Here is a 21773-nt window from a genome sequence, read left to right on the forward strand (position 1 = left end):
TCTTAAAGCTAATCCAGAAAAGAGAAGGAAGGATTAGTTGAAAGTTTCTGTGCCTGGATGAGTCAAGGAGTTAAACAAGGCAATTACCAAGTCTTTTTTAATTTTCACTATTATTCAGAAGATTCACTAGAACAAATATTACTTGATCTAAAAAAAAAACCCATTTGCTTAAATCTGAATAATTAGTATCTCTCAGAATTTATGAAATTGCACGAATTTGTTAAAAAACCTAAACTTATTCAAAATCATTACAAGGCTGCTATTTTCATTTTTTATGTCCTCATGTAATTAAATTATACATGGTACAAATGACAATTTCTAAATAATTTACTAAAAGTAAAACTCTTATTTATATCTTTTAGAGTCAATTTTATCCATGAAGTAAGAACAATTTAACACAAGAATGTTATATTATCAAAACTGCTCCCACATATTCATAACTGAAATTTTTTAACCTATAAATGATTTTTTGGCTGTACTGCTAACTGTCCTACAACTCATCCAGCCTTCAATACTTCTTGTAATAGTATATCCAAAGAGCAATTGAGAATGGCAAGCACATTTCCAAGAGACCTTAAGAAGCTGAAAAAAAGATCTGGGACAAAGAAGATGCCAAGTCAAATCAGAACCTTAAAGAGATTGATTATAAAAAAAGCCACCTTTAACCACATACAATCCAAAGTTGCAAAACATTAATAAGCTATATCCAAGAAAAACTCCACATCAGACCAGGCAAAAGAATTACAAACCATTTAGATAGCATAAGAATCTGCATGAGACACACAAAGCATTTTTAAAATGTTAAACATGCATCAATCAAGTGAAGGGTGTTGTGTTTTCCCAAATTTCCATTAGAGATTTGAGGCAAAATATTAAGCTAATCAAATAAAAATATATTATAAATCTTTTAGGAATGGATGTCATTTATTTTTATTAAAATCCTAGCCAGTTCTGGGAATGGTTTATATTTTCCTAAGATTTCCAAGAGGAAGTATGATGATAAAATACATCTATACCTAATCATAAAGCTTGAATCAACATCCCTAAAGCAGGCAAATTTCATTAAGTTGGTCTAAATATTTAATTACAAGGCAGCTGTAGTGTTGAACTCCCAGCATGCAGGTTTAGATCCCAATTTAGGCTCACACACATTGTTAGAATGTTTCTCCCTTCTCCCCTTCTCATAACTTTAAAATATTAATTATTATAGACACAGAGAGAAGCCCTCAAGCAAGCCTTTAGCATAGAAAAGATTAGGTGAAATGAATTCAATTCTCTACTCAAGCAAGAACTTATCCTCCCAAAACCCAAAACTGAAACTGAGATGCAGTCACAATGAAGAGCCATTTGTTGAGAAGGGCCCTTGCAAGCTGAAGGTTGTAATGATGCCAAAATATGGTGAGAATAACAACATACAGCAATTTTCTATCCATGGCTATAAATTTATGCACAGTTATCTATAAATTTTAAAATATTCTATAATTTTACTATAAAAATGTTGTTTTGGTTTTAGAGTAGGTTACTTTTGCCTTCCTTTCATCAAATTGTTTATAACTTAATTTTTTTCCTCCAGTTTTAACTGATAAATATGACCTCAAAATTTCATTCCCCAATGTGTTAAAATACAGATTACAGCAACAAAGAAGTAGGGGAAAAAAAATCCATCAGGCTTTTCTCTTGGAATCCATGGATAGCCAATTTTTTTCTCAAGTCACAGAATTTAGGTATCGTTACAACCATTCCCTAGCTCTGTACTTGGGGTCAGTTAAAACCTTTTGGTGGGAGTAGAATTCTTGCTTTCTTGAGTTTGTCTGTGTATTTGGAGAGGCTGTGAAGAGGGCTGGGGAGAAGGTGATGCTCGAATTTGTGGACTTTGATCATTAGAGTGAGAGTCCTCTTTTTTTTCTCTCTGTCCTTGTGGTTTTTCTTTCTTTTTTTCTGTACCACTGTAAAATAAAGTATAACATGGAACAACACATATTTAAACAAATAAAAAAGATATATCAAACGATGGAAAAGGTTACTATTATATAATTCAAAATCCTAAATCATACAGCTAATACAATTTATACTGCTTTCATTCAATAATGAAAATATTTCTTTAAAAAAAATCTTCAGTAAAGATTAAAATCTTCAGCAAAGAATTTATTATAATTCTAAGGCAACAAATCCTAGGAAGATTGCCCCTTTGGACCAAATTGGCCTCTAACGCATTTTGCCATCTTGGCAAATTTGGAAGGACAGTAGAAGCTCTCTTAACTGACTTCAATTTACCCAAATCAGAGCATTAGTGACACTTTACCTCTGTAAAGCATACGATGCCCAAGGAACACTAAATGTTCATGTTTTGTAGGTTATTCTTTAACTCCTGTTTCTTCTGTATACTTCTGCTTCCACCAGCTGAGTTTCACACTTACCAAGAGTCAACTGTGTTTTCTCCCCCGAACCTGTTTATGCCAGTTGTACTTGTTATTTTAATGATTAAGTTAATAAAATACAAAGAAAGTGGACAAAATGTACATAGGAAAGAGAATGATAATTTCTATGTAAACTAAGCTGAATGCTTTGGAAAGACTCCATAAAAATGGAGTCTACTAAAAAAACTGCTGTTAAATTGTGTAGGTGACACAATTATAAAAGAATCATAGAAACAGATGGGTTCTAATTCATATTGTTTTGCAAGTTTCAAATTTCTTACTCTGTCTTAAAGAATGAAACTAAAAATTATAAAAAATGATTTATGGGTGTATTTTATGCAAGATAGTCAACAAGCAATCTAATCAGTGATGCATACTTGGAAAGAAAGAAGGGGGAGACTCAGCCTTTCATTAAAAAATTGACAAATGAACATATGTGAACATATTTTAGGTTAAAATATTTAAGATATATATGTATAAATTCTTATGATTCCACACTTTGACTCTTGATTAATGAAGCATCTCCTACTCTTGATCACACTGGATAAGAATCCTTATATTGCACAAACACTTATGACAGTATTACAAAGCAGATGGAATCAACGATTCCAGGGTTGAAAAGGTATAAAACTTTCAACTATCTACACTTCTTCTTTTTCTTTTTTTTTAATTTGGTTGCGCCAGGTCTTAATTGTGGCTGACAGGCTCCTTAGCTGTGGCTCGCGGGCTCCTTGTTGTTGCATGCGAACCCTTAGTTGTGGCATGCAAACCCTTAGTTTTGGCATGCGAACCCTTAGTTGCGCCATGCATGTGGGATCTAGTTCCCTGACCAGGGAACTGCACTGGGAATGCAGAGTCTTAACCACTGTGCCACCAGGGAAGTCCCTACACTTCCTAACCAAAGGACATTTTTTAATTTGACCGTAAGGTACGTAAGCTACAAAGAAGTATGTTTAAGAGCATTCTAAACAAATATAAGTAGTACATACAATTTAATCACATGATAATAGTGAATAATGTTAAAAATATAATTTTGACAGTAACATTTCTTAATCTGATTCATTCTGATACCTTCTGACTTCAGACTGACTTTTGACTGTCTTGTTCATATTCAGTTTTTTAATTATGTACTGAGAAATAAAATTCTACTTCAAAAATATCAGATTAATTTTGCAACTTAAAACTGAGTTAGAAATTACTTCTTTCTTGTTGGTCTTCAAACTATCCTGAATGCATAGTATTAGGCCAGTAGTCCTATGTGGGCCCAGTAGATTTTTCTTCTGGGTTATTTAGAAGAAAAACACAAAGCCCCTGCATCATAAATTAACAAACTTATCTGGTTTTAGATTGCTGAGTCACTACTGTACATAATACTGACCACTGCACATAACTACAGCTATGTAAGAAAAATGGGCTGAATCCAAACAATTACTGGACACAAGGAAGTTTATTATTAAAAATTGTATTCAAAATTTCTACTACATATTAGTTTTTCCATAATTTGTCCTTTTCTCCTGAAACTGCAGCAAAGGTAATAAATTTTGGCATGTTTTGGAGGAGAAAGTCTATATTCTGTAACAACAATGACTTTAATGACTGAATTCTAGAAGGGGATTTTTAAAAGGCCTAAATATCTTGTCATTTCTTCACCGTTCCTGTAGTCAAATGTCTGGTTAACATCTGTAAATACACGCTGTTAAATAGTTCAGTCACTGGCATTAGTTTATTGAGGCAACCAGCACATTTTAAATATTATTCTATTACTGAAAGTTTTTCTTCAATCATTCTTTGAAGAAAACAGCTATAAGATTATGTGGCTGATCTCTTATGGTCTCTCCAAACTCTATATGGAATAATTTGCTGGGTATTACACAAAAGCAGAAAAAGCCAGTAAGCAATTTTATTGGAATACACTGAATTAATTAATTGATGTAAAGAACATAGAGAACGTAGTCCACCAAAACTTTTATATTACAACATTTCCACTACCCTCCTGCCCACCACCCCTAACATACACACACAAACACACAACACAGTAATATAACATTTTGAATTAAGCCTCAATTTTATAGCCATGATTAAAAAATAAAAGTTATAGCATTTAACCTCCCACTAATATACATATATACTGAAGATTCTACTCCTTTAAAAATGCTATATCAAATGTATCACTTGCCGTGGAAAATTCACTTATAAAATTACATTAAATATAGTGATGTTTATTGCATCTTATTGCATCTTTTTAATGCCTATTAAAAAGAAACAATTAAAAAGAAACAAAACCAAACCAGGAAATGAAACTGCTTGCTGTCTTTAGTAAGAACCAAAAGCTTCCTCACACTACTCCATAGGTGTAATGAATGTAAACTCAGCAAGTACAGGCTGGATAGCTCTGCATTCAGAGAAAAAGAATTTAAAGGACATGCTCACCTGAATTCCATACAGCTCTATTTCACATTCTTTTCAAAAGTAGACTGAGTTATCACATTCAATTTTGCAATGTTAGCTTTTTGTTTTTTACAAATGCATACCTTTTAGCAGCAGATGAAAGAGTTTCTTTTCTTGCAATTGAAACAGAGCTGGTGTGACTTGGTTTTCTGTTTGCACCACTCCCATTGGTTATACAGGACATGGAAATAGCTTCTCGAATGCCTGGCTGGCCTAGATATGGTTAAGAAAAAACTTTAAAAATCGAACGTCAAAATATTCCTCCAAGATTGGAGCTTAAAAAATTAAGTCCAATAGTGTTTAAGTCCATTAAGTCTGCTAGTAAGCAGACTGTGCCCCCCATATGCAGCATACAATATTATTATTTTTCAGTAAGTGTTTATTGAGTATATAGATAAGAAAGGAATGAGCACATAAAGATAAACATTTGTAAACTGACACAATTCTATATAGTATATATAAAGTTATAACTTATTTGGAAAAAGTAAATAAAAAGACAATGAAATACTTATTTCCTCTATAGAACAATTAACTTTGCTGACTTGTACACCCAACTTTAATTAGCTACATCTCCAGTATGGTCTATAGTTCAAAAGGAAATGAATAAGATCTGGAGGTCTCAGAGGAATCCATCATGCAGCATACAATATTACTGTCTGAAGATTTAATCTCATCGAAATAGATCTATAGAAAAGCCATGCTAAATTAAATTGCTAAATTGCAACTAGAGTCATTCTCTAGCTAAACGGTTTGCTAGTCACACATAGCAGCTTTAAAGTGCATGATTCAAAGCTATGCCTCAAGTAAACCACAACTCCCCACATACCAACAATTTTCAGAAATAGCTCAGGTTCTGTTGAAATTTAATTAATTAGAAATCCTAGAAATCATAAATGTTGAATCTTAGAATATTGTTTCATATAAATAAAACATAATTATGTAAAATAACCTGTTATCTTAATTTATACAGAAGGTTTGGAACATTTATTCCAGTATTCCAATAATGCATGTGATGGATATGCTGTTATGGTCAGGGAGACTCACAGTCACAAGATAAAACAGCCACATCTACTAAGGGGCAAGTTTATCTAAAAATTTGGGAATAAAGAATAATTTTGAATTTTTGGACTCAGTTTTCTCACATGCACACAAGAAAACCTAACTTTTATATCTGGCTTTCATGTTTCTTTGTTTGCTTCACTTCATAAAAGCACAGAAAGCAAAAATATTTATGTATAGAGCCTAAAATATTTCGCACCCTAGAATGTTACATATATGACAGCATAGCACTGCATTTCTGACAATAATATGCTGTTGGGAGCCACTTATATCATAATCATCTAAAGTGCTTCCTTTTTTTTTTTTGCGGTACGCGGGCCTCTCACTGTTGTGGCCTCTCCCGCTGCAGAGCACAGGCTCCGGACGCGCAGGCTCAGCGGCCATGGCTCACGGGCCCAGCCGCTCCGCGGCATACGGGATCCTCCCGGACCAGGGCACGAACCCGCATCCCCTGCATCGGCAGGCGGACTCTCAACCACTGCGCCACCAGGGAGGCCCTAAAGTGCTTCCTTAATATTGAGCTTCCTAGACCCTTCCTCAGACAGAATGAATCAGAAGAGAGGAAGGAAGAGACCTACTGTATTTATTTTTCAAACTTCCTAGGAAAGTTTTCACATATAATAAGGTACAATAACCCCTAAATTAGGCTAATATCACTGGTCATTAGATCTAGTCTGCCAAATAGGTGACTTCTTGTTATACTCTTTCTTTTTACTCTGGTAAAATACTCATAAAATTTACCATTTTAATTAACCATTTAAAAATGTGCAACTTTGTGGCATTTAGTATATTCACAACGTTAGGCAACCACCACCACTACCCAGGTCTTTATTGCTAGCTTTGGCTTTCTTTTTTTTCCCTATTTCCTTAAGATTAAAGTTAGGCTATTGATTTGAGATCTTTCTTCTTTTTTAATGCAGGCATTTACAGCTATACATTTTCCACTGAGCACTGCTTTTGCTATATCAACAGCTGATTTCTGAAATATAATTTTTAAAACGTTTTGTTACACAAAAAACCCATCAGCCACTATATTAAAAACATATATAATCTAAAATCCACTTCCCATGCTCTCTTTCAATGTTCCAAACTTCATCTCAAAAAAAGAGACCAATTATATCCATTAGAATGGCTATTATAAAAACAAACATATAGCACAGGGAGCTCAGCTCGGTGCTCTGTGAGGACCTACATGGGTGGGATGGGTGGAGGGGGTGGGAGGGAGGTCCAACAGAGAGGCGATATGTGTATATATATAGCTGATTCATTTCATTGTACAGCAGAAACTAACACAACATTGTAAAGCAACTATACTCCAATAAAAAAACAAACAAAAATAACAAGTGTTAGCAGGGATGTGAAGAAATTGGAATCCTTGTGTATTCCTGGTAGGAATGTAAAATGGTACACATGGTGTAGAAAACAGTATTCGCTGTTTCTCAAAAAATTAAACATGGAGGTACCATTTGATCTGGCAATTCCAATTCTAGGTATATACAACCCAAAAAATTGAAAGCAAGGAGTCAAGCAGATATCTGTATACCCATATTCATAGCAGCATTATTCACGATAGCCAAAAGGTGGAAACCACCCAAATGTCCATTGACAAACGAATGGTACATATATACAATGGAATATTATTCAGCTTAAAAAAGGAATGAAATTGTGAAACATGCTACAACACGGATGAACCTTGAAGACATTATTCTAAGTGAAATAAGCCAGATGAGAAGGGCAAATATTGTATGATTTCAATTATATAAAGTACCTGGAGTAGTCAAATTCATACAAACAGAAAACAGAATGGCAGTTGCTAGGGGCAGGGGTCAGGGGGGTGGTGCAAGGGAGAGGAGTGGATGGATACACACTTTCAGTTTGGAAACATGAAAGAGTTCTAGAGATGGATGGTGGCGATGGTTGCACAACAATGAGAATATGTTTAATGCCACTGAACTGTACACCTAAAAATGGTTAAAGGGGTAAATTTTATGTTCTGTATATTTTACCACAATAAAAAATGTTAAGAACAAAAACTGGGGCCTCCCTGGTGGCGCAGTGGCTGAGAGTCCGCCTGCCGATGCAGGGGACATGGATTCGTGCCCCGGTCCGGGAAGATCCCACATGCCGCGGAGCGGCTGGGCCTGTGAGCCATGGCCGCTGGGTCTGCGCGTCCGGAGCCTGTGCTCCGCAACGGGAGAGGCCACAACAGTGAGAGGCCCGCGTACCGCAAAAAAAAAAAAAAAAGGCAACATATCACCACTTTCTAAGTCCTACAGTTTACTGTTGAAGTCTTCAAATGCTTTCAAGGTATCCTGTGAAACTACCATTCCTCTTCACAGGATTAGATGGCAGTGCTATGCCTCACAGTTTTGATCAGTCTCAGGCTCTCTATTCTCTATTCTCGGCTCATCCTAAACACTTACTCAAAAAAGACGAGGTATCTTTTGATGTCTTGGCCATTTCAAGGCCTATATATAATGGCTTCTTTTATTATTATTCAATATAAAGGTTTCCAACTACTGAGCCAGTTACAAAGTTTACTCTATAGAGTAGTAACAATTTAAAAAATTGAAATGTTTGTGCAATTATCTAGTTATTTTATTATCTTTATTATGTAAAATAAATGGAAAAATAGAAAAATGAAGATGCTGATGTGAATAAAAAGGTACGTCTCAAAACATAATATATGATTGAAAATTATTACTGTATGTTGAAAACGACAAATCTTTAGCCTAAACTGAATTCTCATTGAACTTGGTTGACTGTATAGGCACTTGTGAAAGAAAACAAAATTAAAAACAACATTGAAGAAATTTTGGAGCTACACCACAGACAGAAGTATAAATAATTTTATTATATTTTACTTTCTTTATCAGACACCCCCCTGAACATACACACATGATGTAAACCTTTCAGGAATGAATTATGCTTTAATGTTCTCTTTCTGAAGAACTGGAGTGTAGCAGTGAGATAGGCAGTTACTTCTGATCAACAGTTACTTCTGAATTTTCTGTTTTAAATTATTTTAGATCCTCTCTTATAAACAAATATGTAAATAGAGAAAAGTTACTTCATGTTATTTTACTTCAAGGAGAAAGAAGAGCTTGTATTCCATGCACACCAAGCTAGCAATTGTCTCCAACAGAAAAACAAACACATTCTCCCAGTTAGTATAAATGGGATACTCTCTTCAGTTTCTAAATATTCTGATTATGGTCACAATTTGCATGAGGAGTAATAAGTCCTCTGTAACTCATTTAGAATTTAATAACCTGTAGGTATTCTATTTGCTAAACACCAGCAAGTTATTGGCATTGTTCAGCATATATATACATAATTCTGTATATATGTATAATTTATAAATACATACCGTTGTCCCTGGGCATCCATGGGGGATTGGTTCCAGGACACCTCCCTCCAACATGGATACCAAAATCCACAGATGCTCAAGTCGTGGGCCAACTATACTATGCCATTTTATATCAGGGACTTGAGCATCCTAGGATTTTGAGCATCTGCCCTCAGGGGTCCTGGAACCAATCCCCTGTGGATACTAATGGTGACTGTACACTCAAAGTAACTCCTCGATTTTGTATTCCCCCTAATCACCCCACCCCTGACATATGCACCCACCCACCCCCATTCCAAGTCTAATACAGTATTTGGAAAAGCGTCAGTGGTCTACACTTTCCTATCTGTACCTCAACCTTCTGCAATCTGGTTATCATCTAACCACTTCATAGAAAGTTTTCTTGCCAAGATCACCAATGACTTTTCTTCCACTAAATTCAATGGATATTTTTCACTCCTTATCTTGCTCAACTCTTCTTCAGCATCTAATATTGCTGACTATTCAGGCAAGGACAGTATTTAGGTAAGGACAATGTCCTTAGTTTCTAGCACATTACCCTTGCCTGAATTTCTTCTTAGTTCTAACCATTTCTTCTCTCATTTGCTGGATACTCTTTTCTTGCGCAGATTTTGTATCCTGACTCTTCAGTTATCTTGTTACCATCATACCCTTCTCATAATTTTTTGTATCTAACTGCTATTGAACATCTCCCCATGAATGTATGTGTCCCTCCTCCCATCAAACAAAACAAAAACTGGTACTCTGTGATATACTTTATTCATGGTGAAAGACATTACCACCCATTCACTGTACGAACCAGAAAACAAGAAATCAGTTTTGATTCCTCCATTTCCTTACTGCCAACATTCAGTGGGTGACTAAGTCCTCTGTTACATCTGTAACTCTTTAAAAAAATATTCCCCCCAGTTCTGTTGAGATAAAACCGACATACAATAAGTTGTACATATATAAAGTGTACGATTTACTAAGCTTTGACATACATATATGCCTGTGAAACAATCACCACAATCAGGATAGTGAACATGGCCATAAGTCTCTAAAGTTTCCTTGAGCCCCTCTGTAATCCATCTCTCCCTCCCTCACTCTTGTCCCCAGGCAACCACTGATCTACTTCCTATCACTATAATTTGCATTTTCTAGAATTTTATATAAATGGAATAATACAGTATATATAGAGATAGATATATTTGCCTTTGTTTATTTATGGCTGCATTGGGTCTTGGTGGCTGCGTGCAGGCTTTCTCTAGTCGCAGCAAGCGGGGGCTACACTTTATTGTGGTGCACGGACTTCTCATTGCGGTGGCTTCAGTAGTTGTGGTGCATGGGCTTAGCTGCTCCACGTCATGTGGGATCTTCCTGGACCAGGGATCGAACCTCTGTCCCCTGCATTGGCAGGCAGATTCTTAACCACTGTGCTACCAGAGAAGTCCCCAATTTGCATTATCTTAATTCTAAAGGTGTTAAATATCTTTTAATGTACTTATTTGACTTCCACAAATATATTTTTTGGTGAATTGTCTATTCAAATCTTTTGCCTTTTTTAAAATGGGTTGTTTTCTTCTTATTTTTTTTTAATTTTTTTAGCTGCACTGCATGGCTTGCAGGATCTTAGTTCCCCAACCAGGGATCGAACCCAGGCCCCTGCAGTGAAAGCACTGAGTCCCAACCTCTGGACCACCAGGGAATTCCCAAATGGGTTGTCTTCTTAATAACTGAGTTTTAAGAGTTTTTAATATATTCTAGTTAAACTCCTTTGACAAATATATGTTTGGCAAATACTGTCTACCATTATATAGCTTGCCCTTTTATTTTCAAGATAATCTTTGGAAGAATAGATTTTAAGATTTTGATCAGGTTTAGTTAATTGATTTTTCTCTTATTATTTGTATTTGTTTGTGTCCTATTTAAGACATCTTTGCCAAACTCAAGGACACTAAGATTTTCTCCTATATGTATTTTCTTACAGCATTTTTAATGCTTTTAAAAAAACAAATTTATTTATTCTTGGCTGTGTTGGGTCTTCGCTGCGCGCGTGCTTTCTCTAGCTGCAATGAGCGGGGGCTACTCTTTGTTGCGGTGAGTGGGCTTCTCAGTGTGGTGGCTTCTCTTGTTGCAGAGCACAGGCTCTAGGCATGCGGGCTTCAATAATAGTTGTGGCAGGCAGGCTCAGTAGTTGTGGCTCGCGGACTCCAGAGCGCAGGCTCAGTAGTTGTGGTGCATGGGCTTAGTTGCTCCGCAGCACGTGGGATCTTCCCGGACCAGGGATCAAATCCATGTCCCCTGCAGTGGCAGATGGATTCTTAACCACTGCACCACCAGGGAAGTGCAATTTTTAATGGTTTTAGTCCTCACATTGAGGTCTACAATCCATTTTGACTTAGCCGTTTATAATTATCTGTAATCTATCTGGAAACCTTACCTGTTCTGTGATCCTTGCGTATATCCCCATGCTTAGCACTGTGCTTGAATCCTAGAAAGCACTTAATCAATATCTAAATGACTAAATGAATGCATCTTCGCCACTACTGCCTCAAATATCTCTTCCGGACTATGTTCAGTTTCTCTATTCTCCCTTCTAGCAGTACTATTACCTTGCTCTTAATGCATTCTGTACACCATGCCAGAATATCTTTCTAAAACAAGCTGTATATCTTTGAATTAATATGTCATCAATTGTAATATGTACCATTATCACAAACAGCATTAGAAAGAAGTGTCACTTATGAGAACTGTAAGACACAATCAATAGTAAGATGCATTGTAATTCCAGATGTTTTAACAGATGTTAAAATGCAAGAAATATAGCCGTCTTAGAATTAATGGATTAGTGTAACTCTACCTGTCATTCTTCAATTTAAAATCCTTTAATGGATCTCCAGTCTCCTCAGGATAAAAACTAAATTCCTTAGCAAGGCATAAGAAAACCTTTCACTATGGGCCCTCTCTACCAGTTGAGGCTCATTTTTTGACACTCCCAACCTCACACCTCATGCTTCAGTTTATTCTGAACTCCTAAACTAAGTACTTTTACTCCCCTGCGCTCTGCACCTGGATGGTCCTTCTCTCTGGCATATGCTAGTCACCCCTGCTTGCCTAAATTAACATATATTCATCGTCCATCTACCCATCAAATATTTACTCAGGGCCTATTATTATCCTAGCCTTTTGTTTTCAAGAGAATATAAGGGAGCCAGGGCATCAAGGAATTAAAATCTTGCAAGAGAATCACACAAGCAATGAAAACATGTGGTAAGTACAATAACAAAGTGATCATAAAAGTACAAAGAGGGCTTCCCTGGTGGCGCAGTGGTTGAGAGTCCGCCTGCCGATGCAGGGGACACGGGTTCGTGCCCCGGTCCGGGAGGATCCCACATGCCGCGGAGCGGCTGGGCCCGTGGGCCATGGCCGCTGAGCCTGCGCGTCCGGAGTCTGTGCTCCGCAACGGGAGAGGCCACAACAGTGAGAGGCCCGCGTACCACAAAAAAAAAAAAAAAAAAAAAAAGTACAAAGAAAAGACACATAATTCTGTAAGGATGATTAGAGACACAGAGCTCAAGAAAGGCTTCCTAGAAAAAAATGCAGAACAAAGTCTTAAGGAATAAGTAAGAGATAGCCAGGTAAAAGGGAGGTGATGAAATACTGGAATCTTATTCCAGTGTGTGTAAAGGAACAGGAAGAAGGTAACAGCAAAGTGGGGTATGTAAGTGTGTATGGCATGGGGGCGGGGTAGACAAAAAGCTCTTTATGTGGTGAGAATGTAGAACAAGAAAGGGCAGAGTCCAGATGGTAGAGGAAAGTCCAGATGGTAGAGGTAAGCAGGAGTTAGATCATGGAGATTTTATCTATAGGAAATAGAGACCACCAAAGGGTTTTAAGCTGAAAAAAGGACTTCAATTTACATTTAGAGAAATCCTAGTGGCTATGTGAAGAGCAGATTTCAGGGCAGTGGTCTAAGCATAGCACGATGGGGACCTGAAACAAGAGCTAGGTAGCATAAATGGAAAGTAGGAGGCAGTTTTAAGAAATATTTAGGTCTTAAAAGATGATGATTTCAGTTTGGGGAAATTTTACATTTATGAATTCTGAGGGACATATAAGCAGTACAATCTAGTAAGTAGAAAGATAATTCTTAAGTGCTCAAGTCTAGAATATAGATTAACAATTTGAGAATTGGCACCAATAAGTGGATGTTAAGACCATGAAGGAAGATGAATGCTGATTTCATCTCCTGCAAGGAACCTTCAACTCCAGTTTCGGTTAGGAGCTCCCACAACACCCTAAATTTACCTTTTTAATACCAATTATTATATAGTTTTATAATTATTGACTTAGCTGTCTTCTCACTTTACCTAAGGCCCTGTGGAGGCAAAAGTCAGTATCTTTTATTTCTTTAATCTCCAGCACCTAAAACAGTGCCTAGTGCATTGAAAAGATGAAGGAAAGAGACAACTGTCAATACAGTAAGTGATGTCAAGTAATATTAATTATCAAGCACTTGCTGAGTGCTAAGCACTGTTATCCTAAGTACTTTATAATTAAGTCCTTTAATCTTCACTATAATCCTAAAAGGGATTTACTATTATCATTCCAGTTTTGCTGATGAAAAAAACTGAAGCCTAGAGAGATTATTAACGTGCTCAAGGTTATACTGTAACAGGTAGTGAAATCAAGATTTGAGTCCAGGAAGAAGGAATGGTAAGTAAGTGGAAAGAAATAATTCTGCCTTGTGGAGAGTGACACTTTGAGCTTTGCTGGGATAACAGATAGGAATTCATCAGATGGAGCAGGCGGAAAGGAAATTCTAAGCAGAGAACAGTATTAAATCATCAAGGTCCCCAGATATTTACATAAATAGCAAGAAAAGACCAAAATAAGATTTTCATGGTCATTTTCCATCCTACAGTTTAATTTCAGATAACTCTCAGTACTGGGAATCCTTAGTATTTGGATAAAAGAGTGAATGATCTCCCAAGGTAGAGGCAATGAGTTAAGTAAAGCAGGTGCAGAAAACAAAAAGGAACGTGGGTGAATGACTGTCACTTGAGAAGTCTAAAGTATATTCTTTGAAATTTAGAACATTAGGAACCTAACTGGAAGAAAGGAGTATAAAAAAGATTATGCAGTACACAAATTTATAACTAGAATGCATCATTAGCTATATACATCACATGTATGTATGTCTGTACATATACATCCCTCTCCCCCAAGCCTTGGGCATTACAAAGTCTGAGCTACAACGCTCTCAAAGATTAGCCTGCAAGACTGGAAGCAACAGTGACCTCTAGTAACCAAAGGTACAAAAGTAGTTCAATTTCTGAGCAGCAACCCAGCTGAAGTAAGAGAAATTTAGGCTAAAAGTCTATATAAACCAGGAAGGTACTAATTTAGTTTTAATCACAGTTTCAGTTTTAGCCATCAAAATGCCAGGGTTGAATGCCAATGATAAATTTTATACTTTATCTTACTTTATCATGAAATAAGAATACTAATCATTATTGTTTATATTCCTTGATGATAGACCTAAGCAGATGAACTTTCTGATATCTTAGCCTGACAGTTCCTAAATGCTAATGAATTTCACTGAACTCTAGAGTCACACAGTAAAGTTACCACTAGGGACTGTTGCATATGTTGCAAATGTGAAATCCATCTTGCTACCCTCATCTGTAATATCTTCTTATTCTTGCATCTATCCCAATCCCTCTATCCAAAGAGCAATTTTTAAAATAACTTCCTACTTCTATAACTTTCTTTTTCCCACATTTAATTTAACAAACATTTATTGAGTCATTCTAAGGCTAGTTATGTAAGAAACTGTCCCTGCCTCCAAATAGTTTATAATCCAGCAGGAGCAACAAATATATATACCAAAAGAAACATATAATAAAATTTTAAAACAATTCTAAGAGACAAAAAATAGATCATTTTCAGGAATTAATTTGAGGCCCTAAAGAATGGGAAAATTTTTTATCAGGAGAAGGGTAAAGATGGTCTATGAAGGAAGAACTTTAGTTAACACTCAAAATCTTTTTTCTCAGATTTCCTATCATATGCCCCAGAGCTCCAACTGCATACCTCTTCCACTCTCTTCACATTTTCAAGCTCCGTGCCACCTTTTTCAATCTGTCAATTACTTTGCTTCATTCTTTGGAAAGATTGAGGACTACATGTACTTCATCACATTTTATCTTTTCCATTTAGAGTTTTATGTGTACTTTTCTCCTTTCCTCTTGTTTCACAGGAAGGTGTACTTTAGTCCTCTTGACGCATTTTTTTTTAAGTATATTTTGAGAAGAAATGACCAAAGAGCATTTGACTCTCATAGAGAAATGGAGCTCTGTAAATGGTAATTGCTGCCTGGTCTGAGGCAATATCCACCCATTTACTGTCATATACAAAAAGCAGCTTAGAAGTCTTTGATCTGTTGTCAAAATAATAAGATACTCTCCCACCCCCTACCATAAGTATGAATCATTTTAGCCTAAGGGCCCCACCAAGGAAATTCACACCTTCTAACCTGATTAATGTAATTTACTTATTAACAACATTTACAGCAAACTCATGACAAACCCTGTCTTCTCCCAAATGTTATTTGGAGTAAGAGCCAAATGATACAGATCTGTGCCTCTACACTATCCCATAGTCTATATAATTAGGAATGTTTTTTTGGGGAGAACTGATATCCTCTAAATTTCAATTTTGCCTCTGGGCTCTCTCATTTCTCAAGTAGCAGTCATAGTGCTTGATATTTCTGGTTTACCAGCAGCTTCCTGGTTTAAAATGACAGTTTGCCACCTTCAGATAATTTGACTCCTGTGCTTTTATACCTCTGTGTACTAACAGCTTGTCTTCACATATTGCCACTGGGTTGTATTCTCAAATTACATTCATTTGGTCACCCCAAGAGGTCTTAATGGGTTTCCCAGGCACCAGCTGTGACATAATTTGTCTTCCTGGCAGTTAAAACTGCCAGAGTGTTCCCTGGGCCTTCCCTTTTGCTCCAAAGTACAGGTAATTTTTTTTCTTTTGGCAAGGATTCAGCTGCAACTGGTGCATATATTATGAACATATGCCGTCAAAAGGAAAGAATTCTCCAACAGAAGAGAAGGTACACGAGAAATTTAAATAACTGGCCACCTTAAAAACTATTGGGAAAACTTTCTACCTAAGTGTCTGACATAATATATTCAAGAAAAAATGGGGTTTAGCTTTTAATACCGCTGGCACACTGGAGAGGACAAACTAAAAGAACAGAACTAAAAATATTGAAATGACTAGTTAGGTGTATTTCTGATTTTGGCATTTACTGAATGGCAATACTACTATGAAATGACAGAGAATGTCGTTAACCCATCAGCATACACATTTAGTTTTAGCCATACCTGAAGCCAAGTCATGTTTCCATATCACCACCACCTAGCAAAACTATGTAATAGTTGTCTTCATCAATAAGGAAGCTGACCTATACTTTTAACCACAGCTTCATAAAAGGTTTCCACCTATTTATCCATGGTAGTTTAGTCTCCCCTCTAAAGAAAAATCCTCTAGAAATTCTAAATATCTTAAGAAGATGGTAGTGATTACTGTCCTGTCAGTAATTTGTGTGAAAGTGAATACTACAAATTCTAATTTCACAAGGGACTAAAACATTTCCATATAAAATTTTTCTACAGTATCAGAAATGATTTTACTTTTAAAAAAAAATTGAGGTATAACTGACATATAACATTATATTAATTTACTTTTTTTTTTTTTTTTTTTTTGCGGTACGCGGGCCTCTCACTGTTGTGGCCTCTCCCGTTGCGGAGCACAGGCTCCGGACGCACAGGCTCAGCGGCCATGGCTCACAGGCCCAGCCGCTCCGCGGCATGTGGGACCTTCCCAGACCGGGGCACGAACCCATGTCCCCTGAATTGGCAGGCGGACTCTCAACCACTGCGCCGCCAGGGAAGCCCTAATTTGCTTTTTAATTGAAGGAGAAAATACAAAATCCCTGCAAAATAATTTCATTGTTTTTTAAAAATTTTTTTCAAAAAAATTTTTTTTCATTTGTTAGAAAATACTTTGCTTAAAGTGTTTATTCCAAATATTTATACCATTAATATATGAATCCTGTTTTGTCAAAACTGATGGTTGATCTTTTTAAGGTTACATACAAATGACAATAGTGAAGAATCACTTAATATTTCTTTTCCAATTACTTTCTATAGTATACTATACATAAATTTCAAGATAAAGCTGTTTAGAATTGCAAATAATAAAATTAACAAAACTTTAAGTATGTATTTCTCTTGATGCATTAATATCAATATTAGAGAACATAATTGGTCAGGCAAGTTTTTTCACTAATGGGAAATCCAGTGGTTACTCCTTAATGAATTACGCTCATTTCTTAAATAATATTTCCCCAAATTATTATATAATCAATCTTCTCCCCAGCAATCCATTTTATATCCAGCAATTCAAAGACTGTGTCTAAGGTAACAAAGTAACTTAAAGAATATTCACTAGTGGACTCCATTTCAAAATGCGAACCACATCAGCATAAGAACGGCAGTCGAAGTAAACTTATCACATAGAATTAATGGAAAGGAACTTAGTATCTCTCTAATTAATAAAGTTATTAATAAGAAGTAAGAGCCGGTACTATGTGGAAAGAAAAAGTTCCAATGTAGAAGCTGCAGGTGGCTCCAGAACTGGATAAATCTCCACTGAAGAGCCTGTAACAAAACTGATTCTAAATTCACTTTACAGACAAAGGAATTATGAATGACAACTAGGAAAGGACAACTTACAGAAAGTATGTTCCTAGGGGATAGGAACTCCAGCTATTTAAACTGTATTTGTATTTCATGAAACTGAAACAGGTAGGTGCTAAGGAACTGATGTATCATACAAAATATCGTCTGTATGCCAAATTAAAAAAAGAGCAGTCTTTAAATTTCTCTATAAATATTTCTTTACTGAAATACCTTAGTAAATAAATGAGAGAAAACGTTTAATTTTTTCTCAACACAAGATTATAATGTACTATTGTTTTAGCGTAATAAAATTTTTTTAAAATTGTAGGTTAATACAAATTATTTAAAGCTTTTAAAATGAGATAATAACCAAAAACTATGTCATTTTGTCTTATAGGATTTAAAAATACTTTAATATAGAGCCAGAAGCTGAAGGTACACATATTAATTATAGAAACCTGTTCTCTCTTTATGTACAGTTTACCTTCCCTGTAAAGCCTGTATACATTAATACTCTAACAACTCTAGAATCCTCTTAGAAAAATCAATTTATAACCAAATAAGTTTTTTTTTCCTGGCTTGATCTTGGCAATCCTCAAAGTTGGTTCTCAAAAAATTAAAAACTCACTTATAACATTATTAACCAAAGTGGTTTCAATCAAGTCTTTTGCCAAACTCTCAGGTCCCTTACTTATCCCATGCCACTGACACATTTATCTTACTAACCGGTAATGGAAAAGAACCATCCTGCTATCTAACTCTCCACTATTAACACAAAGGCCTGGAGTGCTGGAGGGTGGGAGGTATGAGAATGGGAATCAGAAAACCAGGCAGAATGAATGCCCCTCCCTCAAAGTTTCACACCTCGGTAGCCGGTACCCTCAGGGTCCCTGAGCATTTCTTTCATGTCTGTGGCCTTCCATTCTCTACTCTCTAACCATTCTAAATGTCGACTCCCTTTTTTTTTCACCAGCCAGGAACTGCCTTACTTTCCTAAAGGGCATCACTATTTGGAAGTAGTCTTTTTTCCATCTAAGACTAATAGTTTTTAACTTGCTCTAACATCCCTTCTCAAACTTTCAGGAAACTTGCCTCAATTACCACCACCCCTCCCCCACCAACATCATCTTCCTCTCTGCTGCCTTTTTGTCCTCAATGTATTTTTCTGCTCCAGTCTATAACGTCTTAAAAAATAAAAATAATTAAACTGGTCTTCGATTTAGCATCCTCTTCTACTACCCTCTTCCCCTCTCAGGTTAATTTTCTGAAAAAAGTGGCTGGCTACAGTTGCTGCTCTTAATTCCAGAGTTCTCCTCAATTCCTGCTTCTCAAAATACTGCAATTAGATTTGTAATCCTATCACTCCACTAAAATTCCTTTTGGAGAGGTTTCTAATATTCTCATAAATGTCAAATCCAATGGTCACCTCTCAGTCTTTGTTTTACTTGACCTCTTTGTAGCAGCTGGCAACATCAATCACTCTTTCTTTGCTATGCTGAAATATTGGAGCTCCTGAAAGAACTATCCTGAGCCACTTTCTTGTGTTACATCCTCCTTCTATGGCTTCAACTATCATCCATAAGCTGAACATTCCCAAATATTTATTCCTAACCAAGACCAGCCTGAGCACTAAACCTATAATTCAGCTATCAATATGTATCTATCTATACACCACACATACCTCAAACTCAACATTCGGAAACTGAATTCATAATCTTTCTTCCACATCTGCTCCTCATGTCCTGGTTAACTATCTAATCTCCAGCTAAAACCTAGGAGTTATGTAAGACTCCTCCCTAGGTTAATCATCTGCGTTGACGTATTACAGTAGAGAGGTAAGCTGATGAATCTTTTCCTTTTCCCATTGCCAAATGGGGATAATCATGCCTATGTCCATCTACTCTACCAAGAAATCAGTGAGATATATTAAATGATACGTTTGACTGTTTGATTAATGTGAAAGAATTTAAGATTCCTTCTGGATGGCTGGAGGAAGAGAAAGGCTACATGACATCTGCTCCAAACTCAGAGTAACAAGGTCCTGATAACAGTTTATTTCAGTCTGTGAAAATCCCCAATGTCTAGAAGTTAAAATTTCCATTGAACTGGGGTTGGCAGTAAGTTTCAGAGTTTAAATTAAATTCTTCATGATTCTGCTGACTAATGACCACAGAAGGCTTAGAATGAAGCTATATGAACTATAATGTTTTAAATCCTTTCTGTAATGATAAGAGAGTTCATTTAAAAAGTATGAGTGGGCTTCCCTGGTGGCGCAGTGGTTGAGAGTCCGCCTGCCAATGCAGGGGACACGTGTTCATGCCCCGGTCCGGGAGGATCCCGCATGCCTCAGAGCGGCTGGGCCCGTGAGCCATGGCCGCTGAGCCTGCACGTCCGGAGCCTGTGCTCCACAACGGGAGAGGCCATGGCAGTGAGAGGCCCGTGTACCTGCGCGTCCGGAGCCTGTGCTCCACAACGGGAGAGGCCACGGCAGTGAGAGGCCCGTGTACCGCAAAAAAAAAAAAAAAGTATGAGTGCCTACCTGCTATGTGAAGTCTATGGGAGACACAAAAAGATGATTTCAGTTCCTGCCCTCAGTAAATTTTTTTTTTGAATTTTATTTTATTTTATACAGCAGGTTCTCTTTTCCTTTTTAATTAATCAATTTATTTTTTGGCTGTGTTGGGTCTTTTTTGAGGTGCACGGGCTTCTCATTGTGGTGGCTTCTCTTGCTGTGGAGCACGGGCTCTAGGCGAGTGGGCTTCAGTAGTTGTGGCACAAGGGCTCAATAGTTGTGGCTCACGGGCTCTAGAGCGCAGGCTCAGTAGCTGTGGCACACGGGCTTAGTTGCTCGGCGGCATGTGGGATCTTCCCAAACCAGGGCTCTAACCTGTGTCCCCTGCATTGGCAGGCGGATTCTCAACCACTGCGTCACCAGGTTCTTATTAGTTATCAATTTTATACATATTAGTGTATATATGTCAATCCAAATCTCCCAGTTCATCCCACCCCCTCTGCACTCAGTAAGTTTGTTATGTAGTTGAAAGATACTAAATTCACACAAACACTATGACATAAAAGCCAGTAAGTACAATCAGTGGCATTACCCCAAAATTCCCAATTTAAAATAATAAACTTTCAGAATTTCTTAGGAATAAAGAAAAAGGAAATGGAAAATAAACTATAGTCATAAGTAATCTAAAAGAGAAACTATAGTTTTATATTCCCAATCTTAATGTCACTGAAAAAATACGCGTTTAATATATTATTTCAAAGAAAATGCTGCAAAAAGCAAAACTCTTCCTACTTACAACACACTTAATTACCTTTACTTGGGACTGATTTTTTCACTGAGGCTACATGATCTTCCGAGATTGTAAGACGCCTCAAAACATCAGCCAGAGCTGCCTTTAGCACAGTGATTTCATCTTCTTGTTGTTGAACTCGTAACTCAAGGGCTGAGAGGCGATCTTGAACATCAGAAGTACTTGCAGCAGAAATACTATCATCTATAAAGAAAAGAAAATATGGAATATTTTTAAAGTAAACTTCTTAAGAAAGAATCTAATGACATATAAGAAAAACTATACCAGATAAGTCTTTTAAAAGATGAGAAAAATTGAAAAAAATTTGTTTTTGCACAGATTAATTTCTGTAAAGATTTTCATAGCTGCTTGAACTAATTTAAAATAGTGAAAGTTAATACAGCTGACATATAATTAAAATTACGAAAATTTT

General features: G+C 36.5%; 1 protein-coding gene across 1 annotated transcript in view; it reads right to left on the reverse strand.

Annotated features, from left to right (window-relative positions):
• The window catches only part of EML4 (EMAP like 4), a 96053-nt gene that overhangs the window by 63922 nt on the left and 10358 nt on the right, over window positions 1-21773 (reverse strand). Inside the window, exons 2-4 of the mRNA XM_081254834.1 lie at window positions 21362-21544; window positions 4949-5078; window positions 1773-1946 (exon numbers count right to left, since the gene is read on the reverse strand). Coding sequence (XP_081110960.1) covers window positions 1773-1946; window positions 4949-5078; window positions 21362-21544 — 487 coding nt within the window. The remainder of the gene's footprint in view (window positions 1-1772; window positions 1947-4948; window positions 5079-21361; window positions 21545-21773) is intronic.

Source organism: Mesoplodon bidens (genome assembly GCF_964165515.1).
Source record: "Mesoplodon bidens genome assembly, chromosome: 14".
Lineage (NCBI taxonomy): Eukaryota > Metazoa > Chordata > Mammalia > Artiodactyla > Ziphiidae > Mesoplodon > Mesoplodon bidens.